Below are 20,876 nucleotides of genomic sequence, written 5' to 3'. Positions count from 1 at the left end.
ATACATCTCTATATCAATAGCAATGCGGTTAAAACCGCGGTAAACAGCTAGTAAGATTATTATCCGATGTTATCAGAATAACATATGACCTATAGAAATACTTAATTATGCAAGCGGGTTCGTCCGCCCGGCACGGCTAGGTACAATAAACTTGGTTATTAACGTTGAGCATGTTTGATATCCATCCGTCTTACGCTTTTTCGATCAGGTCACGTGTCCTGACGACGCGAGTTTAAGATTTTATACCCAGAAAAAGTGCTTAACGCCGCTAAAGAAGTTTTCACTTCAATATTACCTATGTGAGCTAATAACCGCCGAGCGTTAGGTCCACCCTGTACGGCTAGTAATAAAAAGCCACTCAATAAGGTAAATAATACTAACCTATGTGAGCTAATAACCGCGGATCGTTTCGCCCGATTAGCCCTCCGCAGCGCAGCCCACACCCTGCGCCGGGCGGCCACATCCACCCCCGCGGTGGGCTCGTCCAGCAGCGCCAGGGCTGCGCCCCCGCTCACACACGCGGCGGCGCCCAGCCGACGGGAGCACCCGCCGGAGTACCCCGATACGGGGCGCTCCGAGTACTTCGCTAGACCTGCAACCGGGAATAATTCATTTATTTATTACAATTAATAAACCGGTTTCACTTTTACTTTAATAATATTATATTTACACGTAAATTATATGAACAAAAGTAAAAAAATAATGTTCAGTCTGCCTCGAATTTGACGAAACTTATGTCCATAAAAGCAAAATCAACTTCATTAGTATTAATGTGAGGTGAATTCACAAAACGTACCAACAGCATTGAGATATACATATGGAGACGACACCGCCTACATCACTTATGTTCCGCTCATTATAAGCCATATGGCTTAACTGCACGCACATTTTTTATTTGTTTTAAAGTGAAACGCATCAAATATGCCTTCGTGTGTGTTACAATATTGCACAAATAATACAAATAATACGGAAAAGTGACTAACATAACTTTTCATCGGTAAGTACCTAACTAGATAATAATTTTTAAAACTTAGTTAGAGCAAAAAAATGGCGCACAGATTTTGTTCGTGGTGTCTCCTCCATACGTAGTAATCTTATCTCAATGACCAACAGCAATAAATTATTACGTGCATTAATAACTACCTGGTCATACACAAAACTTCGGCTGTAGCAAATAAAAAATGCTGCACTACATTACAATGTATAACAGACAATTGTCTCAAAATTTTATCAATACTAAAACAACAATAAATTATTTAGAACACATAACTTAAAATTTTACCCCTCAAAATACCAAATTTACTAGACATAAAAATAACCCAGGAACTTTATATATGTCCTATAGTATAAGACCTAACACTTACCCACAACATCAATCCACGCCTGAGCTTCATGCGCCGTATCTTGGTCATTTAGACCTCGTAGCGTCATCAACAAAACCAAATTTTCTCTCCCAGTAAGAAATTCGTCCATCCCGGAGAATTGCGGACAATAACCCAACGAATTGAGGTACTGAAAAATGTTAAGAATATTTGTCAAATTTAGTGTGGAAAGTGAAAATTTGATTGAATATTTATTTGTTCGTTTATTACTGTTAAACTAGACACTAGTGTATCTAATTGGAATAGCTTTCGATTTGTTGAATTTATATTTTTGGTTTTATGGCATTCAAATGCTTTATAAATATAAATTTATAAAGAATAGAAAAAATTCGATCACGAGGCGGGACTAGCTTTCGATTTTATAAAGCTACTTATCACATAATTTTTCTGGCTTTATAAAGATTTTGACTCAATCAAGCTACATATTACAAAAGAATATGGTATTTAATATTTATTAAAGTGAAACTTTTATTACATCGTCTCAAACTTTTTGGTCTGTGTAGCGCATGTCGCGTGTATCGCGGCTGCCGAGTAGGTATACCTACTCGGCACGCGACATGCGCTACACAAAGCAGTGTTCGGAACCGTTCGAACAGTTTCACTTTTACCGTGGTTTCATAAAACCACACAACATTTTTTTAGAATTGAAATAGAGTAAGAGGACTTTTTTTTAAATTGTGAAATAAAAATGGTTTATTCAGAGAATTAATAAAAATTTACCCACAAATATACATTCTAGCTAAATTTTGACTATATTACCCAGACAAACAATAAAATATAACCACAAATATATTTGCTAAATTCCTCACCTGCCCAGGCATTTTGCCCAAATGATTTCCATTCGCAAAAATCTGCCCGCGCGTCGCACATTCGTCCGCTGTTAACATTTTGAACGTTGTCGATTTGCCCGCACCGTTAACTCCGAGCAGACCGAAACATTCGCCTGTGTTTGTAATAATAATTTAAATATAATAAAAATACCAAATGTCTTTTTATGAATAACTAGCGGTCCGCCCCGGCTTCGCCCGTGGTACATATTTACGTTTTCTCTACATAAGAACTATCCTCGTACTTCAAGGAATATAATAAAAAAAGAATTATCGAAATCGGTTCAGCCGTTCTCGAGTTATGCGCTTACCAACACATTTTGCGATTCATTTTTATATATAAGATAAAGTCCTCCATATGTGCATTCAAAATTGAATTGATTTTTAGCAGAAACTATATCTATCTACTGTCTTATGCTTCGTTAGTATTTCAGAATACAGAATAATTAATATCATTATTTATTTATTATTATTATCATTTAATATCTCATGAAAATAAATTAATTATCTCACTCAAAATAGAAACACCAGAATTTAGAGAAAAGTGCCTGAGTTACCTTTTACACTTATAAAACTTACCTTTTTTAATCGAAAAGCTGACTCCTTTAACCGCATTGCAAGACTTTCCCAAGAATCGTACGTAATTCTTGTGCACATCGTCTACTAACATCATATCCTGGATTTGCCTCTTTGCTGTAAAATGTTTATAAAATTATAAAATACTAGTAAAATGTGAAATTGTACTGAACAAAATTGCGTATTTAATGGATTATTTCCTTTAATAAATAAATAAATAAAGAATGGCCACAACTAGAGACAATTTATCAAATAATTGAGTATTACTTAATGTTAAAATCTATTTAAAAAGAGAGAACTTACGCAAAGTAATAGCCTTGCTAACGTACGCCTTCTCGGCGCGCACAATCTCATCAATATTGTCCGAGCTGGTCGGGTTGTACTTGCTGTTGAACACACGGTCGCACAGATAGTTGAATATTCCTAGTTCTGTCGCTATCACTATACCCTGAAAAATAATGATAATATACAAGATATATATGTTGTATTACAAAGATATAAAATTCTACACATACTAAAAAGGTATAAAAGAGTGTTATACATATTTTTAAAGCTTTATACGTCCATCACTACATAGTATAAAACAAAGTCGCTTTCTCTGTCCCTATGTATGCTTAAATCTTTAAAACTACGCAACGGATTTTGATGCTGTTTTTTTTTATAGATAGAGTGATTCAAGAGGAAGGTTTTAGTATATAATTTATTATGTTTTAGACAAAGCGGGCGAAGCCGCGGGCGGAAAGCTAGTTTATACTATTTTCAACAGACTTAAAAAAAGAGGAGTTCAGAACTTTCAACCGTTTCTTTTTTTGAGGAAAAACCAATTTTGAGGATATTTTTTTAAAGGCATATATTATGTAGTGCCTTACGATTGGATTAATTCCATTTCTGACCGGTTTAGTTTCATATTAAAAATAATTATTATTCATAACCGGTCATAATTAAATTAAATTTGAAGAAATTTCAATTTTGCGCACTTGCGACTTAAAAAAATTATTTGAAAACAAGCAATTATAGTTTGACTTACCATATAAAATATAGATTGTAAGAACAGAACGAGTATGTATCCAGCCGGCGCGTAACCATCGAAGCAGAAATAACATCTTGAGTTCATATTTTCTTCTGGAAATTGGAAAATTTATATAAATTTCAAATGGATATAATTTGCTTTATCGATTTTTGATTAACAAAATATATTTTAGAAACATTATCTAATTGCATTGGGTTGTTACGAAAATAAGAAAGTGAGTGCATTTCATGCATTACAGAAGTAACAATGAACTTTTTACGGTTATTTTTAATTATATTTGACATTGTTATTGGGAATAAAATTTTATAATTACTTACACATACTAATACTTATTTAATACACACGTTGACAAATAAATGTCTTATTAAATTGAACCATTTTTTCCATTACCCTCCACAAAAAAATAAATAATAATAGTTTAAAAAAAACTAAAAAACACGCTTTTAGTTCGGTTTTCTATAAAAAGCGGGTTTTTTATTTTTTTTAACTATTATTTATTTTAACAAATTAGTGTATTGTCATCGGTCCTCAATAAATCTACAAAGTTTGAACGAAATCTGGCCGTTTAAAGTGGGTCAAAATTGCGCCCAAAGAAGTCGGTTACAAACAAACATACAGGTGAAGCTAATAAAAAGCGTGTAAAAAGCTCACCACAACACTTCATAACATCAAAACCATTGTTCATCACGAAAAAATTCGGACATTTATCCCTATTGAGATGGCAATACGCGTTCAGCCTGGCAACATTCACCCCTTTCATGGTGGCTGTTGTTAACGCATGGGGTGGTAAAGTATAGCTTATGAGAATAAGGATATAATCGCCAAAACTCTTCGCTTCCTTTTCCGATATTATTTCCGATGCCGTTTTTATTGTTGGCGTTATGAATCCTGGAAAGAATGTATTGGTTACAATAATGTTTGATTTTAACATCAACTGTTTGGTGTGCAACAAACTTGTACAAAGTTTTAAGAAAAAGTTTAGATAAAAAAACTGAGATCGGAATAGCATGACAGGCTGTACACAATTTTTTTTATTGATCAATAAACTCCTGCTTTATAAAGTTGAAAATTGTATTTACATATCAATTCAAAGCGGTCAAACCGCTATAATTATAATATTTCATTCTTTTAGGGTAGTTACTGCTTAAACATTATCCAACACAAAAAGGGGACCCTATACATACTCCATAAATAAGGAACATTGTTCCAAATAATAGTAAAGTATTGAATAAAATCTCACCAAAAATAACAGCAGCAGCGGCCAACAGCACACCGGCGCTTCTCTCTCCAAAGTGGAAACTTATTGCATACATAAAGCTTAGGAATGCTACGATACCGCAAATTAAAGTTAGAGCGAGGGTACCTGTAAATAAAGTAATATACAATAGTAATCTGAGCCGTTATGAAGAAATGAATGTCTTAAAGCAGTATTTATTACAATGTTGAAAAATTACAGAGGTATGCCTCTGCCATTGCTTTCCCACACTGGAAATAATACTGCTTTAAGAGATAATAGTAACCGCTCTGATATGTACCTAACATAATAAACACAATAAAATTATACAATATACACATTACATTCATTAACAATGAACTCGATAAATGATAATTGTTATTTTATATCGACAATATCACTCATATACGAACTATTTAGTAGCGACATGTAGCAAGATGTGTGTTAGGTTTAGATATGTTCGGTTTTTAAAATATAGTTTTTGTTGTTCTTGTCTGTCCATCAAGCGTTTTATTTTATTAGAGGTTATGGGCCCAGATTTTTAGTTGAAAATGACGACGAATTATCTTGTTAGTGTGCCTAAATTGAAAGGACGTGAAAACTACAGCGAATGGGCTTTTGCGGCTGAGAATTTTCTGGTGCTGGAGGGATTGTCTGATTGCATCAAGTCGGAGACTGTACCAGCAGAAATAGGAGCAGCAGGTGACGCGAAAACCAGAGCTAAGCTGATCATGACAATAGATTCGTCGCTTTATGTGCATATAAAAAGTGTACAAACGACACATGAGCTGTGGAAGAAATTGAAGAACCTATTTGATGACTCAGGATTCACGAGAAGAATCAGTTTGCTGAGGAGTTTGATTTCAATACGACTCGAAAATAGTGCTTCAATGACTTCGTACGTGACACAAATCATTGAAACAAGCCAAAAATTAAGCGGTACGGGCTTTAATATCAATGATGAGTGGGTCGCATCGCTTTTGTTAGCGGGATTAACAGAAAAATATTCCCCTATGATAATGGCGATTGAACATTGCGACATACCATTGACATCAGACGCCATTAAAACAAAATTATTGGACATGGAAGAAAGTGGAAATGGCAAAGACAGTAGCGCTTCCAATTCCAGTGGAGCATTTGCGAGTTATAAGATGAAACGGAATGTTGGTAACACTGAACAGATGTCAAACTTGTCAAAGTCATTAGATGCTACAAATGTAAACAAACAGGACATTATCGCAATCAGTGTACATTTTCGGACAAAAATGCGTCGAATACAAATAAAAATGAACGCACAAAAAGTAACGCGTTTAGCGCCGTGTTCCTGAATGGTGAATTTTGTAAAAGTGACTGGTATATTGACTCCGGGGCGAGTGTTCATCTTTCCGCGAACGAAGAATGGTTGTCAAATGTGTCGCGAGATGTTATGATCAAAGAAATTGTCGTGGCAAATAAAGATAAAATACCAGTAGTATGTACTGGAGATGTGCAGATTACGACAAAGACGCATGCCTGTGAATACGATATTACAGTGGAAGATGTATTATGCGTGCCGAAGTTGACTACAAATCTGTTGTCTGTTAGTCAACTTATATCAAAAGGAAACAAAGTTTCATTCAACAATAATGGATGTCAGATTTTCAACCAAGCAGGAGTATTAGTGGCTACAGCGAGTCTGTTGAATGGTGTGTATAAACTAAACATGCCTGAGTGTTGTTCATCGGCTGCAGTGATGGTGTCCAGTGAAGTTTGGCATCGACGTCTAGGTCATGTCAAGATGGAGACAGAGAGTGATCTGAAGGTACAGGAAAATTGTTCAGATGAAGTGAATATGGTTCCAGTGGAGGAAAAAGACTTGACACCTCAGGAAGATTCACTTGAACAATCAGAGAGCTCGAACACAGATGACAGCAGTGAACTATATGTACCTTGTGAAAAAGACACATTAGATAGCTCTGAGACTGGTACAACAGACAGTGAAGATTCCATTATATTGAACAATGTCAACATAATATCTGGTCCCCGGCGTAGGCAGCAGCCAGACAGATATGGATTTGCAAGTGCTTGTATAAAAGATGACAACATGTTCATGGATGAGATATCCTTGCAGGAAGCTTTGGAAGGTCCAGAGAAAGAACATTGGTTAGCGGCAGTACAGGATGAGCTACAGTCATTCGAGAATCATAGTGCATGGGAACTCGTAGATGTACCAAAAGATGGTACTATAGTGCAGTGCAAGTGGGTGTTACGAAAAAAGTACGATAGTGAAAACAATGTGCGTTATCGTGCTTGTTTGGTTGCAAAGGGCTTCACCCAAAAATATGGTGTAGATTACACAGAAACATTTTCGCCTGTAGTGAGACATACAACCCTTCGACTATTATTTGCATTGTCTGTAAAGTTAGGTATGGATGTTCACCATTTAGATGTCAAGACTGCTTTCTTGAATGGTGATTTAGAGGAAACCATTTACATGAAAATGCCAGATTGTTATAATAGTAGTAGTTCAGATCATAAAGTATTGAAACTTAAAAAGGCCATTTATGGACTTAAGCAAGCCTCTAGAGCTTGGAATAAAAAGGTTGATAATTGTTTGATCAGTAATGGTTACAAAAGGTCAAAAATAGAACCATGTATGTATACAAAGAATATTAATAATTGTAAGACCATTGTGACAGTCTATGTCGACGATTTCTTTATATTTTCCAATGATATAATTGAAACTAATAACTTGAAACAGATTTTATCTAATAATTTCAGCATTAAGGACTTAGGTGAAGCTAAATTATGTCTTGGAATGAATGTAACCTTCAATAAAGATAAAGGATATGTAACTTTGAGTCAGGAAGCTTATATTGATCAACTTTTAAGCAGATTTAATTTAAGTGATTGTAAGACTGTTGATACTCCGATGGAGGTCAAATTAAATGTAAATAAAGGTCCAGTAGGGGCAAATAGTCATGTGCCCTATCAACAACTAATTGGTAGTTTGATGTACTTGTCAGTCTTAACTAGGCCAGATATTAGTTACTCTATAAGTTTTTTAAGTCAGTTTAATAATTGTCACACAAAAGAGCATTGGGAATATGCAAAAAGAGTATTAAGGTATTTAAAACGAACTAAATGTTATGGAATAAAATATTGTAAAGAAGGTAATTCAGAAATAACAGGCTATGTAGATGCTGATTGGGCTTCTAACTCTGAAGATAGGAGATCATATACTGGAATGTGTTTTTTGTTATCTGATGGTGTAATATCATGGGAGTGTAGAAAACAGAAATGTGTAGCCCTCTCTAGCACTGAATCAGAGTATATTGGTCTATCTGAAGCATGTAGAGAAGCATTATATCTTAAGGAATTACAATATGAAATAACCAATAAGATGTACACTATTTGCATATTTAATGATAACCAAGGTGCGCAGAAGCTGTGTGCAAATCCAGCATTTCATAAACGTACAAAGCATATCGATATTAAATATCATTTTTGTTGTGATCTAGTAAGAGATAAAATTGTTAAGGTGCTGTATTTGCCAACAGCTGATATGCCAGCTGATATTCTTACTAAAAGTTTATGTTCAGCAAAACATTATAAATTTATGTTGCTTCTTGGCATAGTTTGTATAGAATAATTTTGTATATGATTGTTTAGTGAATATTGTGATAAGTAGGGGTGTTATTTTATATCGACAATATCACTCATATACGAACTATTTAGTAGCGACATGTAGCAAGATGTGTGTTAGGTTTAGATATGTTCGGTTTTTAAAATATAGTTTTTGTTGTTCTTGTTTGTCCATCAAGCGTTTTATTTTATTAGAATAATGAACTGTAGTCCTGGTGCAATATTTTTTTTTCGTTTTGACGAGGTAAAAAGTTTATCATAGAATTTAAATATATAGACTTAACACTTATATGAGCATGCGAAAATATTACATATAGACTAGAGAAGATAATTTTTGAAACAAAAAAAAATCGCAGTCGGATGAAACCCATTAGAAAAGGAGGAGAATATGATAAAAATGTAAGGAAAAATAAATTACGGTCAATATGAGTTCGGGAAGTGAGTGGGGGGAGCTTTTAAGAGAAAAAAATGGTCTATCTTTATTTCCGACAAAACTACAAGTCCTACGGAAAAAAGTTCAATGGCAAAGTTGTAGGTAATAAAAGGATCTACAACTTTTTTATTAACAATTTTTTCACATAACCTCAAAATTTAGGTGAAAAATTCAAAAAACCATGTTTTTGGTTTTTTATTTTTATCTACTTCAAAATTTATTGTTTTTCTACGAAATTTGGTGAAAACTTACTTTATTATGTCCCAAATACACTGTAATTTATTTGATTGAAAATATTTATTTTTTCGCCTTATTTTGAATTAATACCAAAAAAACAACCTAATTTTCAATCGAAAAGTCACCCGTCAAAATATCAGCTTTTTTAAAAAACTTGGGGTGCCTTTTATTCATTGAAATCTCTACTTTCATATGGCGTAAAAAAAAATAAACACCACCATAGCAAATGTTCTCAGGAAATGCATACAAACAGTGTGAAAATTAGCTTTTACTAAATCAGGCACACTTCTCGAACTACCTGAAATGTTTTTATCGACATCATTTTGCTTTTGAATATGCTGTAAAATATTAAACTTAGAACAGATAATTATTTTTCTTTTGAAATATTACCGAAAAGCCGATACAAGAGAAGATATAGAGTTCGAGAAGTGTGCCTGATTTAGTAAAAGCTCATTATCACACTGTTTGTATGCATTTCCTGAGAACATTTACTATGGTGGTGTTTATTTTTTTTTACACCATATGAAAGTAGAGATTTCAATGAATAAAAGGCACCCCCAGTTTTTGAAAAAAGCTGATATTTTGACGGGTGACTTTTCGATTGAAAATTAGGTTGTTTTTTTGGTATTAATTCAAAATAAGGCGAAAAAATAAATATTTTCAATCAAATAAATTACAGTGTATTAGGGACATAATAAAGTAAGTTTCCACCAAATTTCGTAGAAAAACAATAAATTTTGAAGTAGATAAAAATAAAAGACCAAAAACTTGGTTTTTTGAATTTTTCACCTAAATTTTGAGGTTATGTGAAAAAATTGTGAATACAAAAGTTGTAGAACTTTTAATTACCTACAACTTTGCCATTGAACTTTTTTCTGTAGGACTTGTAGTTTTGTAGGAAATCGAGAGAAACCATTTTTTTCTCTTAAATGCTCCCCCCTCCCACTTCCCGAACTCGGATTGACCGTAATTTATTTTTCCTTTTATTTTCATCATATTCCCCTCCTTTTCTAATGGGTTTCATCCGACTGCGATTTTTTTTATCTTTTCATTATTTTTAAAGGCTTCTACCCCAGTCTAATATGTATTATTACTGATTTTCTTTCATTTTCTAGAATACATTAACAACAATTTTAAAAAAATCTCACCAAGAAAATCCCCTTGATTGATCGTGCCCTCCTTCTCCAACGTGGCCGCAGTGATCAATGTGGGCAACACCAACACCACGGTGTAGAGCAAGGAATGCGCTAACAGTGTTGCCAGCCAGTAGAGTTGGGGCGAAGCGCCCGCCATTATGTGCAAGTGTCTCGTGCCGGACGCACGCTCTTTGCAAGGGAGGGACACGCTCATAATTGCTGTTGCTAGGATTACTGTAAATATTTATTTATTTATTTTGAAAACTACACAGCTTACAGTTTGACTTACTCTATTTATATCTATGATACAATACGCCAATTACGAGTTTTACAATTATTATCAATTACATGTATAATATGGGAAGATGTTAAACTAGGCATAGTTGTTTGGGTAAGGAGTGTAGAACATTTTGATGTAATTTTCAAAATTTTTATCATGCTTGAAAAAAAAAAATTAAGGATGTGTTGGGAGTGTAGATTGAATATTTTCCTTTAACTTTCAGATCATGCTTTTATTACATATAGAGAAATGGTGGCTAAAACAAGAGACCAATTTTACAGTTACCAATTATACCAGTTACAGTAAAATGGTCCATGTATTGATGTGATTGAAGGAAATTGTTTTTAAAAAAGAAACAAGCATTGATATCTATGCAATACTCCAAGTGATCATCTCGGCTGTCGGTAAATCTTTTTTTTGTAAGTGATACAAAACTGAACGTTGGTCAGCAGGTTGATCAGCATCTACGGGACACCTCATGTGTGTTGTCCCATTGGCCCAGGGGAATAGTATATGGTCACTTATGGTCTATATAACACTTTTGGGTGACCTAATATAGAATAATATACTTACTGAACGTTGGTCAGCAGGTAAATGGCCATTTATGGGACACCTGATATATATACCTCATATACAGCTAGCCCACATGACAGCCATGATCGTGGACTTCGGTTCCACTATATCCTGATGTATATACGCTGTTTCCCTTAGCAAAGGCCAAAGGGTGGTTTATAGTTGTGAGTGTTGTCCCATCGGCCCAGGGGAATAGTATATGGTCACTTATGGTCTATATAACACTTTTGGGAGACCTAATATAGAATAATATACTTACTGAATGTTGGTCAGCTGGTTAATGGCCATCTATGGGACACCTCATATGTGTTGTCCCATCGGCCCAGGGGAATAGTATATGGTCACTTATGGTCTATATAACACTTTTGGGAGGTCTAATACAGACTAATAACTTACTGAACGTTGGTCAGCAGGTTAATGACCATCTATGGGACAGCTCATATGTTTTTGAGTTGGATATAAATACTTACTAAAAACAATACAGCTAGCCCACATGACCGCCATGATGGTAGACTTCGGTTCCACTATATCCTGATGTATATATGCTCTTTCTCGTAGCAAGGGATGGTTTATAGTTGTGAGTGTTGTCCCATCGGCCCAGGGGAGGAGTTGGGTTGCCAGTACATTGGTCAATAGGTTCATAGCTACGGGTGCTGCGTGGCGTATTCGTGTTGTGTATAGTATCTGTGGGACGTTTATTTATTTATGGACACTTTATTTGGAAAACAAATACAGACGGAAAAAACTAATTAATAACTCAGGCCCCGGAATCACAGACACAATAGAAAATCTATTGTATCGTGGATTGATCGGGCCGTTCGGGGCTCAATGGGTTAATACATAATACATATTGAAAGAAAGGAAGAAATAAAGATATTGCGCTAGTAATACGAAAAAATATAGAATTATGAATGTGATACATAATTGGAAAAGCCGGAGAAGGAATGACAACATGTTTGCTATATTAAAAGACAGGCATATTTAAAGTTATTATAAATCATTATTTGAGTATAATTAATTCGTAGCATAGCAATAGCACTGGTCGTTGCAGTTACGTACAACATTTTGTCGTAGAATAAAGGTGTATTGAAAAATTTATAATAAAATAGTAGAAATACAGATTAAAAAATACATACCTTCGCATCAGTATCATTAAGTTCCACTCCCACTAAATATTTATTGTACTCCAGTTGGTCCCGTTTGCTGATCCTCAAAATATCTGCAAATAACAAATTTCTTTTTACAAATTGCTCCGAAGCAATCTATTAACAAAAAACAACACAGGTCAATACATCAACTTTATAATAATAATTAGAAATGAGTCGGGAATAAAACAATTTAGTATAACTCCACACGTTAAGATATTAGAGTACAACAATAAACACGACTTGCTTTCATCTGAGCAGCCTTTAAAGATGCACGACATATCTGAAAGTTTAAAGTATGAAAGAATTGACGTTATAACTCCTTGAAATAAAAAAAAAAATTGGTTGTCTGTAAAGTCGGTTTACTGACGATAGTTGAACGTGACAACGTCCGATTGTGCTTCTTTGTCGTTCGTTCCGCGCTCTCGCTTGCACTTCAAGCCTTACATGGAACGCCTCAGAGCGAGGTAACGCCGCATGACTCATGTTTTTTCGTGCGTGCAGCCGGCTCTATCGAATTATAAGACGTTGTCACGTCAAAAAAAGCTATTGCTATTCTGTCAGTCAGTCCGTAGGTAACGTCTTTATAAATAAACCATACCCTAATCAACAAAACTTTTCTTACATTGCGTTACTTATTAACCAAAATTAATGATTCCCTGACATTTAAATTACAAAGACGCCATCTGACCCTTTATTTTTGTAATTTTTTTGTTGAAAATAACCTTTTTTTATACAAAAATACTCACTATCAGCAACATCCTCAGCCATAACAAAGTCCACCTTCGGGTAGGCATCGCTGATCCCCCTCAAGCTGCTCTGGTTCACTCTGTACAGCACCCTCGGCTGCCACACCCCCCGGAACAGCTCCAAGTTCATGGGGGCCTGGGGACTGTCCCCGGGGGGTGACTCCTCCTCATTGGAGGTGCCCGTGAAGAGACATATCATGAGGATCGGGAGGAATAGTTGCTGGAAACAGTTTGGTACGTAAAATAAACAGAGCAATGGAGTATGTGATATATGAAAGAGATTGAGTTAAATTTTGATAACGTTAAAGAATTAACAAACAAACAAACAAAAATACTTTATTGTGCACCACAGAGAAAAGTACAAGTAAGGACACAATACATTGTTAATAAAAGAGCACAACAGGCGGTCTTATCGCTCAGACAGCGATCTCTTCCAGACAACCTGGTGGACAAGGAGACGCAGTGCAAAAGTAGTAAAATAAACAGGGCAAAGTGCACTAAAAACAGAAAAAATACTACTAAAATATATATAATATATTTATATATAGATATTAATTATTAATATAAGCATACAAATATACATAAACATAGATACACATATACATACATAATATAACTATATAAATAGATACATACATATATATTACAATATGAAAATACACATACATAAAATAAAAAACGCACACCGACGCAATTGACTAATAAAAATAATTCGATAAATAAAATTGCTTCAGTAAGTTTTTGAACGTAGATAGAGATTGAGCTGCTCTTATGTCTAAGGGTAACGCATTCCAAAGTCTAATGGCACGCACAGTGAACGAAGAATTGTAAACGTGATTGACATGCGGTGGCATTGCTAGACGATGTTTATTAGAGAAACGCGTCGGGTTGACGTTAGACACAAGGAACTCAAATCTCTCTTTTAAGTATCGCGGAGTTCTCGGATCGAACAGAACACAGTACAGAAGAATTATTACAGTACAGAAGAATTATACACAGTATATAAGAATTACCTTTAAATGGACAATGAAATAAGATTGAGTGAAATTGTAAGCTTTAAACGAATACGAATATGTTGAAAAATCATATATGGTATAAATCATAAAACCATACATCATTTGAAACAACAAAATTATTAAAACTGCTAAGGAGAACAGACAAGTACTTTTACAATTTTTTTTCGTAAGTATAAAAGCTGTCAAACATTTTCATTTATTTATTTAACATACATATACAAATGAAACCAAAATATAATATAAAAATTCTTACCAATATCAAGAATGACCATTTCTTTGACCAAATATATTTCATTTGTCTCGCAAAAAGTACGCAAAATTGTCTCCAGTATAGTGGCAATCCAGTTAATTTGTTATATGTTGGCTCTGAAAATAATATTAATTTTAAACTATCTTAACTTAAAATCCCAAATTTTGTTTTCTTTCTTACATTAAATTCAAAATTTTTAAGAGAATAAAAATAATAATGTAAAAAAGAAGATGGAATAGTTTCCAAGAACTTACCTTCTGACTGTCCATCAACGGTATCATCTGAGAAAGTCGTCGTAACATCGCTGCATAGCCTAAAAATATATATAAAATATTCGATCAATAGCACAATGTTTATTTTTGTATACCTGACATTATTTATCAAAAAATTTACAAATCTGAATGAACAAAAAAGTGATTAATACAACAATGGCAATACCAATTCATAAGAATATTTTATGCTGACAATACAACGACACGACAATAAAACAAAATGTCAATACGGGAGATAACGTTTTTAAAATATTTAGAATAACGCTTGTTAACTTATTGAATATTTTTTTTTTATTAATGTATATTTACCATGTTTTTGCTACTGTTTTTAGTAAAAACTTGCATAGTCTTAGTAATTAATTCTTGTGTTAATTGTAACAAAGGACGGATGAATGTCTCCTATAACACAGGTTTTTTGCCCTAGCATAGGAGACATTGTTCAAAATGTCACAATAAATGTACCACATATAGTTATTATATTATGTAAGTTGTTTATTGTGTTGTAACCATGTTTGATTGCAAATAAATGATTTGATTTGATTTGAACCAACAATAAAGTTATTAAAACATATGAGTGTATAAAACAAATTAACGTCTACAATTTAATGAATTAACAAAACTCACTTCAAGAAAACCTCCTCTAGCGTAGACTTTCCAACACCAATAGAATCTATGCCCAGTTCTGGCCTATTCATTTCCAACATTGTGAACATTTCTGGGAACTTATTGCTGCTATTCGCGGGGAGATTGTAAGAGATAGAGTTAAGAGAAGACTCTTTTACAGACGCGTCGGGTACTTTAGATTGTATAGCTGCTGTAATGGCTGGTTCGTTTGGAAGACCCACTGTCGTGAATGACAGGCGGTAGCCTGAACCTAAAAAAAAAACAATTGCGGTAAAGTTTTTTTATTTAAACAAAAAATATTTTTATTTATAAGAGCTACTCGTGTGTCAGCTTGGTCCGAGTAGACAAGAGATACATTGAGTAATCTGTTAAAAATGTATTTTATCATAATTTTTAAAACGATTTTGTAGTTTTAGAGTTAAATCGTAACAAACAAACAACACACGTTGAATATGTTCACTTTCTCTATAAAGCCTCCTTTGAGCCGTGTCGCGTAATAACTGACACATGCACGTGCAAGTCATTTGCGCAATCCGCATGAGCAAGCCGCTTGCACAAGCCGCACGCGCAAGCCGCATGCGCAAGTCACTTGCACAAGCCACATGCACAAGTCACTTGCGCAAGTCGCGTGCGCAAGTCACTTGTGCAATCCGCATGAGCAAGCCGCATGCGCAAGTCGCTTGCACAATCTGCTTGCATAAGCCGCATGCACAAGCCGCTCGCGCAAGTCACTCGCACATGCCGCATTCGTATGAGCAAGCCGCTTGCACAAGCCGCATGCACAAGTCACTCACGCAAGCCGCATGCGCAAGTTACTCACACAAGCCGCTTACACAATTCACTCGCTCGAGTCACTCGCGCTAGTCACTTGCACAAGCTACTCGCGCAAGTCACTATCACAAGTCACTAGCGCCAGCTACTCGCGCAAGTCCCATACGTACCGAGAGCCCGTTTGAGCCGCATGGTGGTGGCGTGGCACCGCAGCCGGCCCGCGTGCAGCGCGGCCACGCGGTCGCCCAACGCGTCCGCCTCCTCCATGAAGTGCGTGCTCAGTAGTACTGTGCGCGAGCCACGTAACGACTGGGAACAAACATAGTTAATTGAAGCTTGAGAAATATGCCCTAAATAAGAAATGTGGTGGCCTAAATAAATAAAAAATGTGGTATTTTTCATTTAACAAAAAAAATTCCAAATAATATTCCATTAATAAAATTGACGACATGCAGCACAAACGGAAAAGTTACAAAACAAACAACAAAACTCAATTTGAGCCTTAAAACCAACATTTGTTAAGTAACAAAATTGAATCAACGTATTGCAGTTGCCATCAGTGTAAATTATAAATTTCGCTTTTTAATTAATTTTCAGAACTAAACTTTTGCTCCCTTAACTACTTTTCAAAATCTTTTTTTCCACTATCGAAATAACATATTGCTTTAACCACCCATAAAAACATCCCAACACTCACAGCCAGCAGATCCCACAGCTGTCTCCTGGACTCCACGTCCAGCCCAGCGGTGGGCTCGTCCAGCACCAGCAGGCGCGCGTCCCCCGCGAGCGCGCAGCCCAGCTGCAGGCGACGCTTCATACCCCCAGATAGGGACCCGCTCTGCTCGTGGGTCTTACCCCCCAGACCCAAATGGTCCAGGAGCTTTAGGGAGGAAGACCTGGCTTCCATGTAGCCGCTGCCTTTTAGCTGTAGATGAAGAAAATAATTATTAAAATAAAATTAACATTAGAAAATTTTATAAAATACTTCTTAAAGATGGTGGACATCCTTTTACATGTGAACCTCACATATTTTTGCAACATCCAATAAAAATGTACAAATAAATATTTTCTTATTGTAAGCACCATTGCTTACAATAAGATGAAAGCTTTCAAGTTTGATTTATTGCGTTGTATTACAAAATTTAACCATAACTGATAAATCATGTTAAAAAAAAACATTAGTTACAGCAGATCATTTTTGCAGAAATAAGTACCAAGTTTTGACTATTTACCATAGTAAAGAACATGACATGCTCGAGCACAGTGAGATCCGGGAAGAACAAATTGTGTTGCGGGCACAGGCCCAGGTGTTGCCGCATTTCATCCCGTTGAGTGCACGTGTCCAGCCCCTCTACATACACTTTGCCTTCGGTGGGACTTAGCATTCCTGTGAAATGAAATAATTTTATTTTTAAACCAAGGAAAAAAAAATTTCCCAATGCATTGAACGGGTATAGCAATCATGGTAAGAATAATGAAAATTTCAAAACATAGGTTAACTACCTGAAGTTATTGAACAAAAGTTGTAGAGAATTTAATTTGCAACAAATAATGTTTATAAATTTTTTATATCAGATAAATAGTTTAAGAGATATATCGTAAAAACCATATCAACCGCTATTTTCAAGATGGCGGCCGTGGGACAAGGGTGGCGACCCCACAAACTTGGTTTTAGCTTCACACTGATCCTCGTACACATCAAAAAATAAAATTGCGTCCTCTAAAAGATGCAACCCCAAATGTAACTTTTCAATGGACTATTTTTCCGAACCAAAATTTAAATAAAGAAATGAATAGAATTGACAAATACCTGTAATAATAGACATGAGGGTAGTTTTGCCCGCACCATTGTGACCGAGCAGGACGGTTATTTCACCTTTGTACACGTCCAGGGACACATTGTTCAACGCTCTGGTTTTGGGGAATACCTGGAAATCAAAGCTTTGTGTAAATAATTTTTTAGCTTTTAATTTTTACATGCGGGTCGAACTCGGGACACTCATTACCTAACCTGTGAATCACTTTGCTACGGAGGTAGTATACAGATTTTGTTTTAAGATTTCATTTAGTGTCCTAAATGTAACTTTAGCACTAACCTTCGACACATTGACGATTTTAATCCCAACCTCCATGTCCTTTGGCGGCTGTTCAAAGAAGAGTTGATCTCTTTCGTCGCTCATCTCTTCTAACTCTTCCACATCTGCGTCTGGTACCACTTGCCGCTTGCTCCAGTACTGCTTCTGTTTTAGGAAACGCTGCTTATTATTATAAGTGTGTTTTTAATTTTATTTTAATGAGTTTGAAGTTTAAAACAAAAGTTCTTAAATATGCATTTTGAAGTTAAATCATTGTTAAATTTAGTTATAAGCAAGATAGTTATTTCAGTGAAATTATATCGGGGTAGTTCAATTCTTATGAAATTGAAATTATAAGAAGTAGAAATATTGTCCAGATCTATGAAAATGTGTTATTCTTTCGATTGACTATTTATTTGCGTATACTTTGAGAACTTCCTGCATTGTTTTAACCATTTCATGACCAAATAAATGTTTTAATATTGAGAAATAATGCATAGATACATTCATATTGGCTATTAGAAATGGTATAATTAAACTTACTTGGCAGAAGAAATTCCAAGGTAGCGATTGTCCATACGGCCCAGGGTTTACAAGGGACAAATAAAGAGCCAGTGTGAAAAAGATGGCCGATTGCAGAATCAGGAAGATGAGGCAGGCGAGTACGGATATACAGTTTTGGCTGTGAGTGGTGGCCATGTTGGCAAATGTTATTCCCAGACCTGGAAGATATATAATTTTAAGGCAACGGTGCTTAAAAATAATAAAAGTCAATGTGGTTAGCAAGTACGTCCTACACCAAGTGAAAAAAAAGAATTCCACTTTTCTTTAATTTTAATTTGAACAAAGTAAAACATTGCATTTTTTGTATGATATATTGTTCCAGCATGCGTACATGTATGTGTGTGTTTAAGTGCATGTGTGTACTGTGTATATTTGATTTTTGAAGTGAAAACTTCTTTAGCGGCGTTGAGAACTTTTTCTGTAATGGGTATAAAATCTTAAACTCGCGTCAGGACACGTGACCTGATCGAAAAAGCGTAAGACGGATACCATTCCAAAATATCAAACATGCTCAACGTTAATAATCAAGTTTTCACTTCTGCCGGCACTCCCGGAGTGCAACCCGTCTTTTTTTAAACATATTATTCCTTACCATACTGTTCCAATGCCACCATCTCACTCCAGAAGCAATGCATAGGCGCATGTGGCAACAGAGCAGCGAAGGGAGCGATTGTACGTGCGAGTGTACGGCCCTCTAGTAACCGTACAGGTATCCATAGAAACACGTATGCGAACGTTGATAGAGATACTATGTATTGAGCTGAGGAATAAAAATACGTTACAATTACAAATAGTTGGAATTTAATATTATGTTTTGCTAGTTACGGCTAGACTGATAAGTAGATTATGTGTTAAACGGGAAGTTAGTGCAATATTTTACACTACTTAACCCATTGACCACCGTAAGCCCCGATCGGGGCGCGACACAATAGATTTTCTATTGTGTCTGTGATTCCGAGGACTGATGGATTAATAAGCTCCGTCACGCTGGAACCCGCTTTAAAAAAAACCTTACTTTTTTTCAGCCTATTTTACCTACAAACGATGCTAATAAATTGGTTAGGGAGCCAGGTGCAAATTTGGTTAACTATTTCCTCTCAAGAGATAATTCGTCAGACGCATGAGAGTATAGTATTATAAAGCCTCGTGAACGTCAGCTGGCGCTCGGTTGGGGGGGTGCCTCCCACGCACATAGGAAAAAAAACACATTCATTCATTCATTTCCTCTCAGCTAAAAATTTGTCAAATTGTAGCTAACCCAATATCTCAACGAAAAAAAATAGTCAGCTGGTTACAACATGGTGTATTATACGTCAGCTGGTGTCTCGAACATGAAAGTTAAATTTAAAGAAAAATTTATTTTCCGTTATTTCCTCTCAAACAAAAATTTACCTGATGATACCTTATATGTAACTGTGGATAAATATATATGTCAGCTGGCTGTATCTTGGTGGAAAAACCGTCAGCTGATACGGGAGGCTACAACCGCTCTTCCCCCCAACCGAGCTCCAGCTGACGTTCACGAGGCTTCATAATACTATACTTTGATGCATTTTACTAATTACCGCTTGAGAGGAACTTGGTCATAAAATCTGCTGCTGGCTCCCGGACCAAATGTAGTATAGGTCAATTTTTTGTAGTCTTATTAGTTACTTAGAAAACATCATTGATATCGTTCGAAGTAAAAAATATAAATAATAGCGTGTTGATTAGTTTTGGAATGGGTTCCAAATTGATTGTAGTTTATTGTAGTGGCAAGAAAATTCTTTATTTGCGTTGTTTTATCTCAAATTATTGCAAGAAGGTCACAATAACAAGATTTTAAAAAATAAATAACACTTGTTCAAAAACTACAAACGATGCCAATAAATGTAGTATAGGTCAATTTTTTGTAGTCTTATTAGTTACTTAGAAAACATCATTGATATCGTTCGAAGTAAAAAATATAAATAATAGCGTGTTGATTAGTTTTGGAATGGGTTCCAAATTGATTGTAGTTTATTGTAGTGGCAAGAAAATTCTTTATTTGCGTTGTTTTATCTCAAATTATTGCAAGAAGGTCACAATAACAAGATTTT

The 20,876-nt window shown here is 35.3% G+C and overlaps 1 protein-coding gene across 2 annotated transcripts in view; it reads right to left on the bottom strand.

Annotated features, from left to right (window-relative positions):
* LOC149481902 (phospholipid-transporting ATPase ABCA3-like) overlaps window positions 1-20,876 on the bottom strand; it is a 38,745-nt gene that overhangs the window by 3,365 nt on the left and 14,504 nt on the right. The window contains exons 8-29 of one of the 2 annotated variants that reach the window (XM_089705048.1): window positions 19,391-19,558; window positions 18,778-18,956; window positions 18,256-18,414; window positions 17,970-18,087; window positions 17,392-17,546; window positions 16,857-17,084; window positions 16,330-16,468; window positions 15,389-15,638; window positions 14,747-14,805; window positions 14,496-14,608; window positions 13,227-13,446; window positions 12,469-12,551; window positions 11,803-12,016; window positions 10,492-10,713; window positions 5,056-5,178; window positions 4,467-4,703; window positions 3,813-3,907; window positions 3,089-3,233; window positions 2,789-2,902; window positions 2,192-2,325; window positions 1,365-1,512; window positions 382-592 (exon numbers count right to left, since the gene is read on the bottom strand). In XM_089705048.1, coding sequence (XP_089561174.1) covers window positions 382-592; window positions 1,365-1,512; window positions 2,192-2,325; window positions 2,789-2,902; window positions 3,089-3,233; window positions 3,813-3,907; window positions 4,467-4,703; window positions 5,056-5,178; window positions 10,492-10,713; window positions 11,803-12,016; window positions 12,469-12,551; window positions 13,227-13,446; window positions 14,496-14,608; window positions 14,747-14,805; window positions 15,389-15,638; window positions 16,330-16,468; window positions 16,857-17,084; window positions 17,392-17,546; window positions 17,970-18,087; window positions 18,256-18,414; window positions 18,778-18,956; window positions 19,391-19,558 — 3,514 coding nt within the window. The remainder of the gene's footprint in view (window positions 1-381; window positions 593-1,364; window positions 1,513-2,191; window positions 2,326-2,788; window positions 2,903-3,088; window positions 3,234-3,812; window positions 3,908-4,466; window positions 4,704-5,055; window positions 5,179-10,491; window positions 10,714-11,802; window positions 12,017-12,468; window positions 12,552-13,226; window positions 13,447-14,495; window positions 14,609-14,746; window positions 14,806-15,388; window positions 15,639-16,329; window positions 16,469-16,856; window positions 17,085-17,391; window positions 17,547-17,969; window positions 18,088-18,255; window positions 18,415-18,777; window positions 18,957-19,390; window positions 19,559-20,876) is intronic. The other variant, XM_089705049.1, reaches the window with a different exon arrangement.

This window comes from Colias philodice, chromosome 16 (genome assembly GCF_061535455.1).
Source record: "Colias philodice isolate Cphi_HAF_F1 chromosome 16, ilColPhil1 Martin Lab GWU primary, whole genome shotgun sequence".
NCBI classification, from domain to species: Eukaryota; Metazoa; Arthropoda; class Insecta; order Lepidoptera; family Pieridae; genus Colias; species Colias philodice.
Note: the sequence above shows the minus strand (reverse complement) of the source record. Positions and strands in the feature narration are given on the sequence as shown.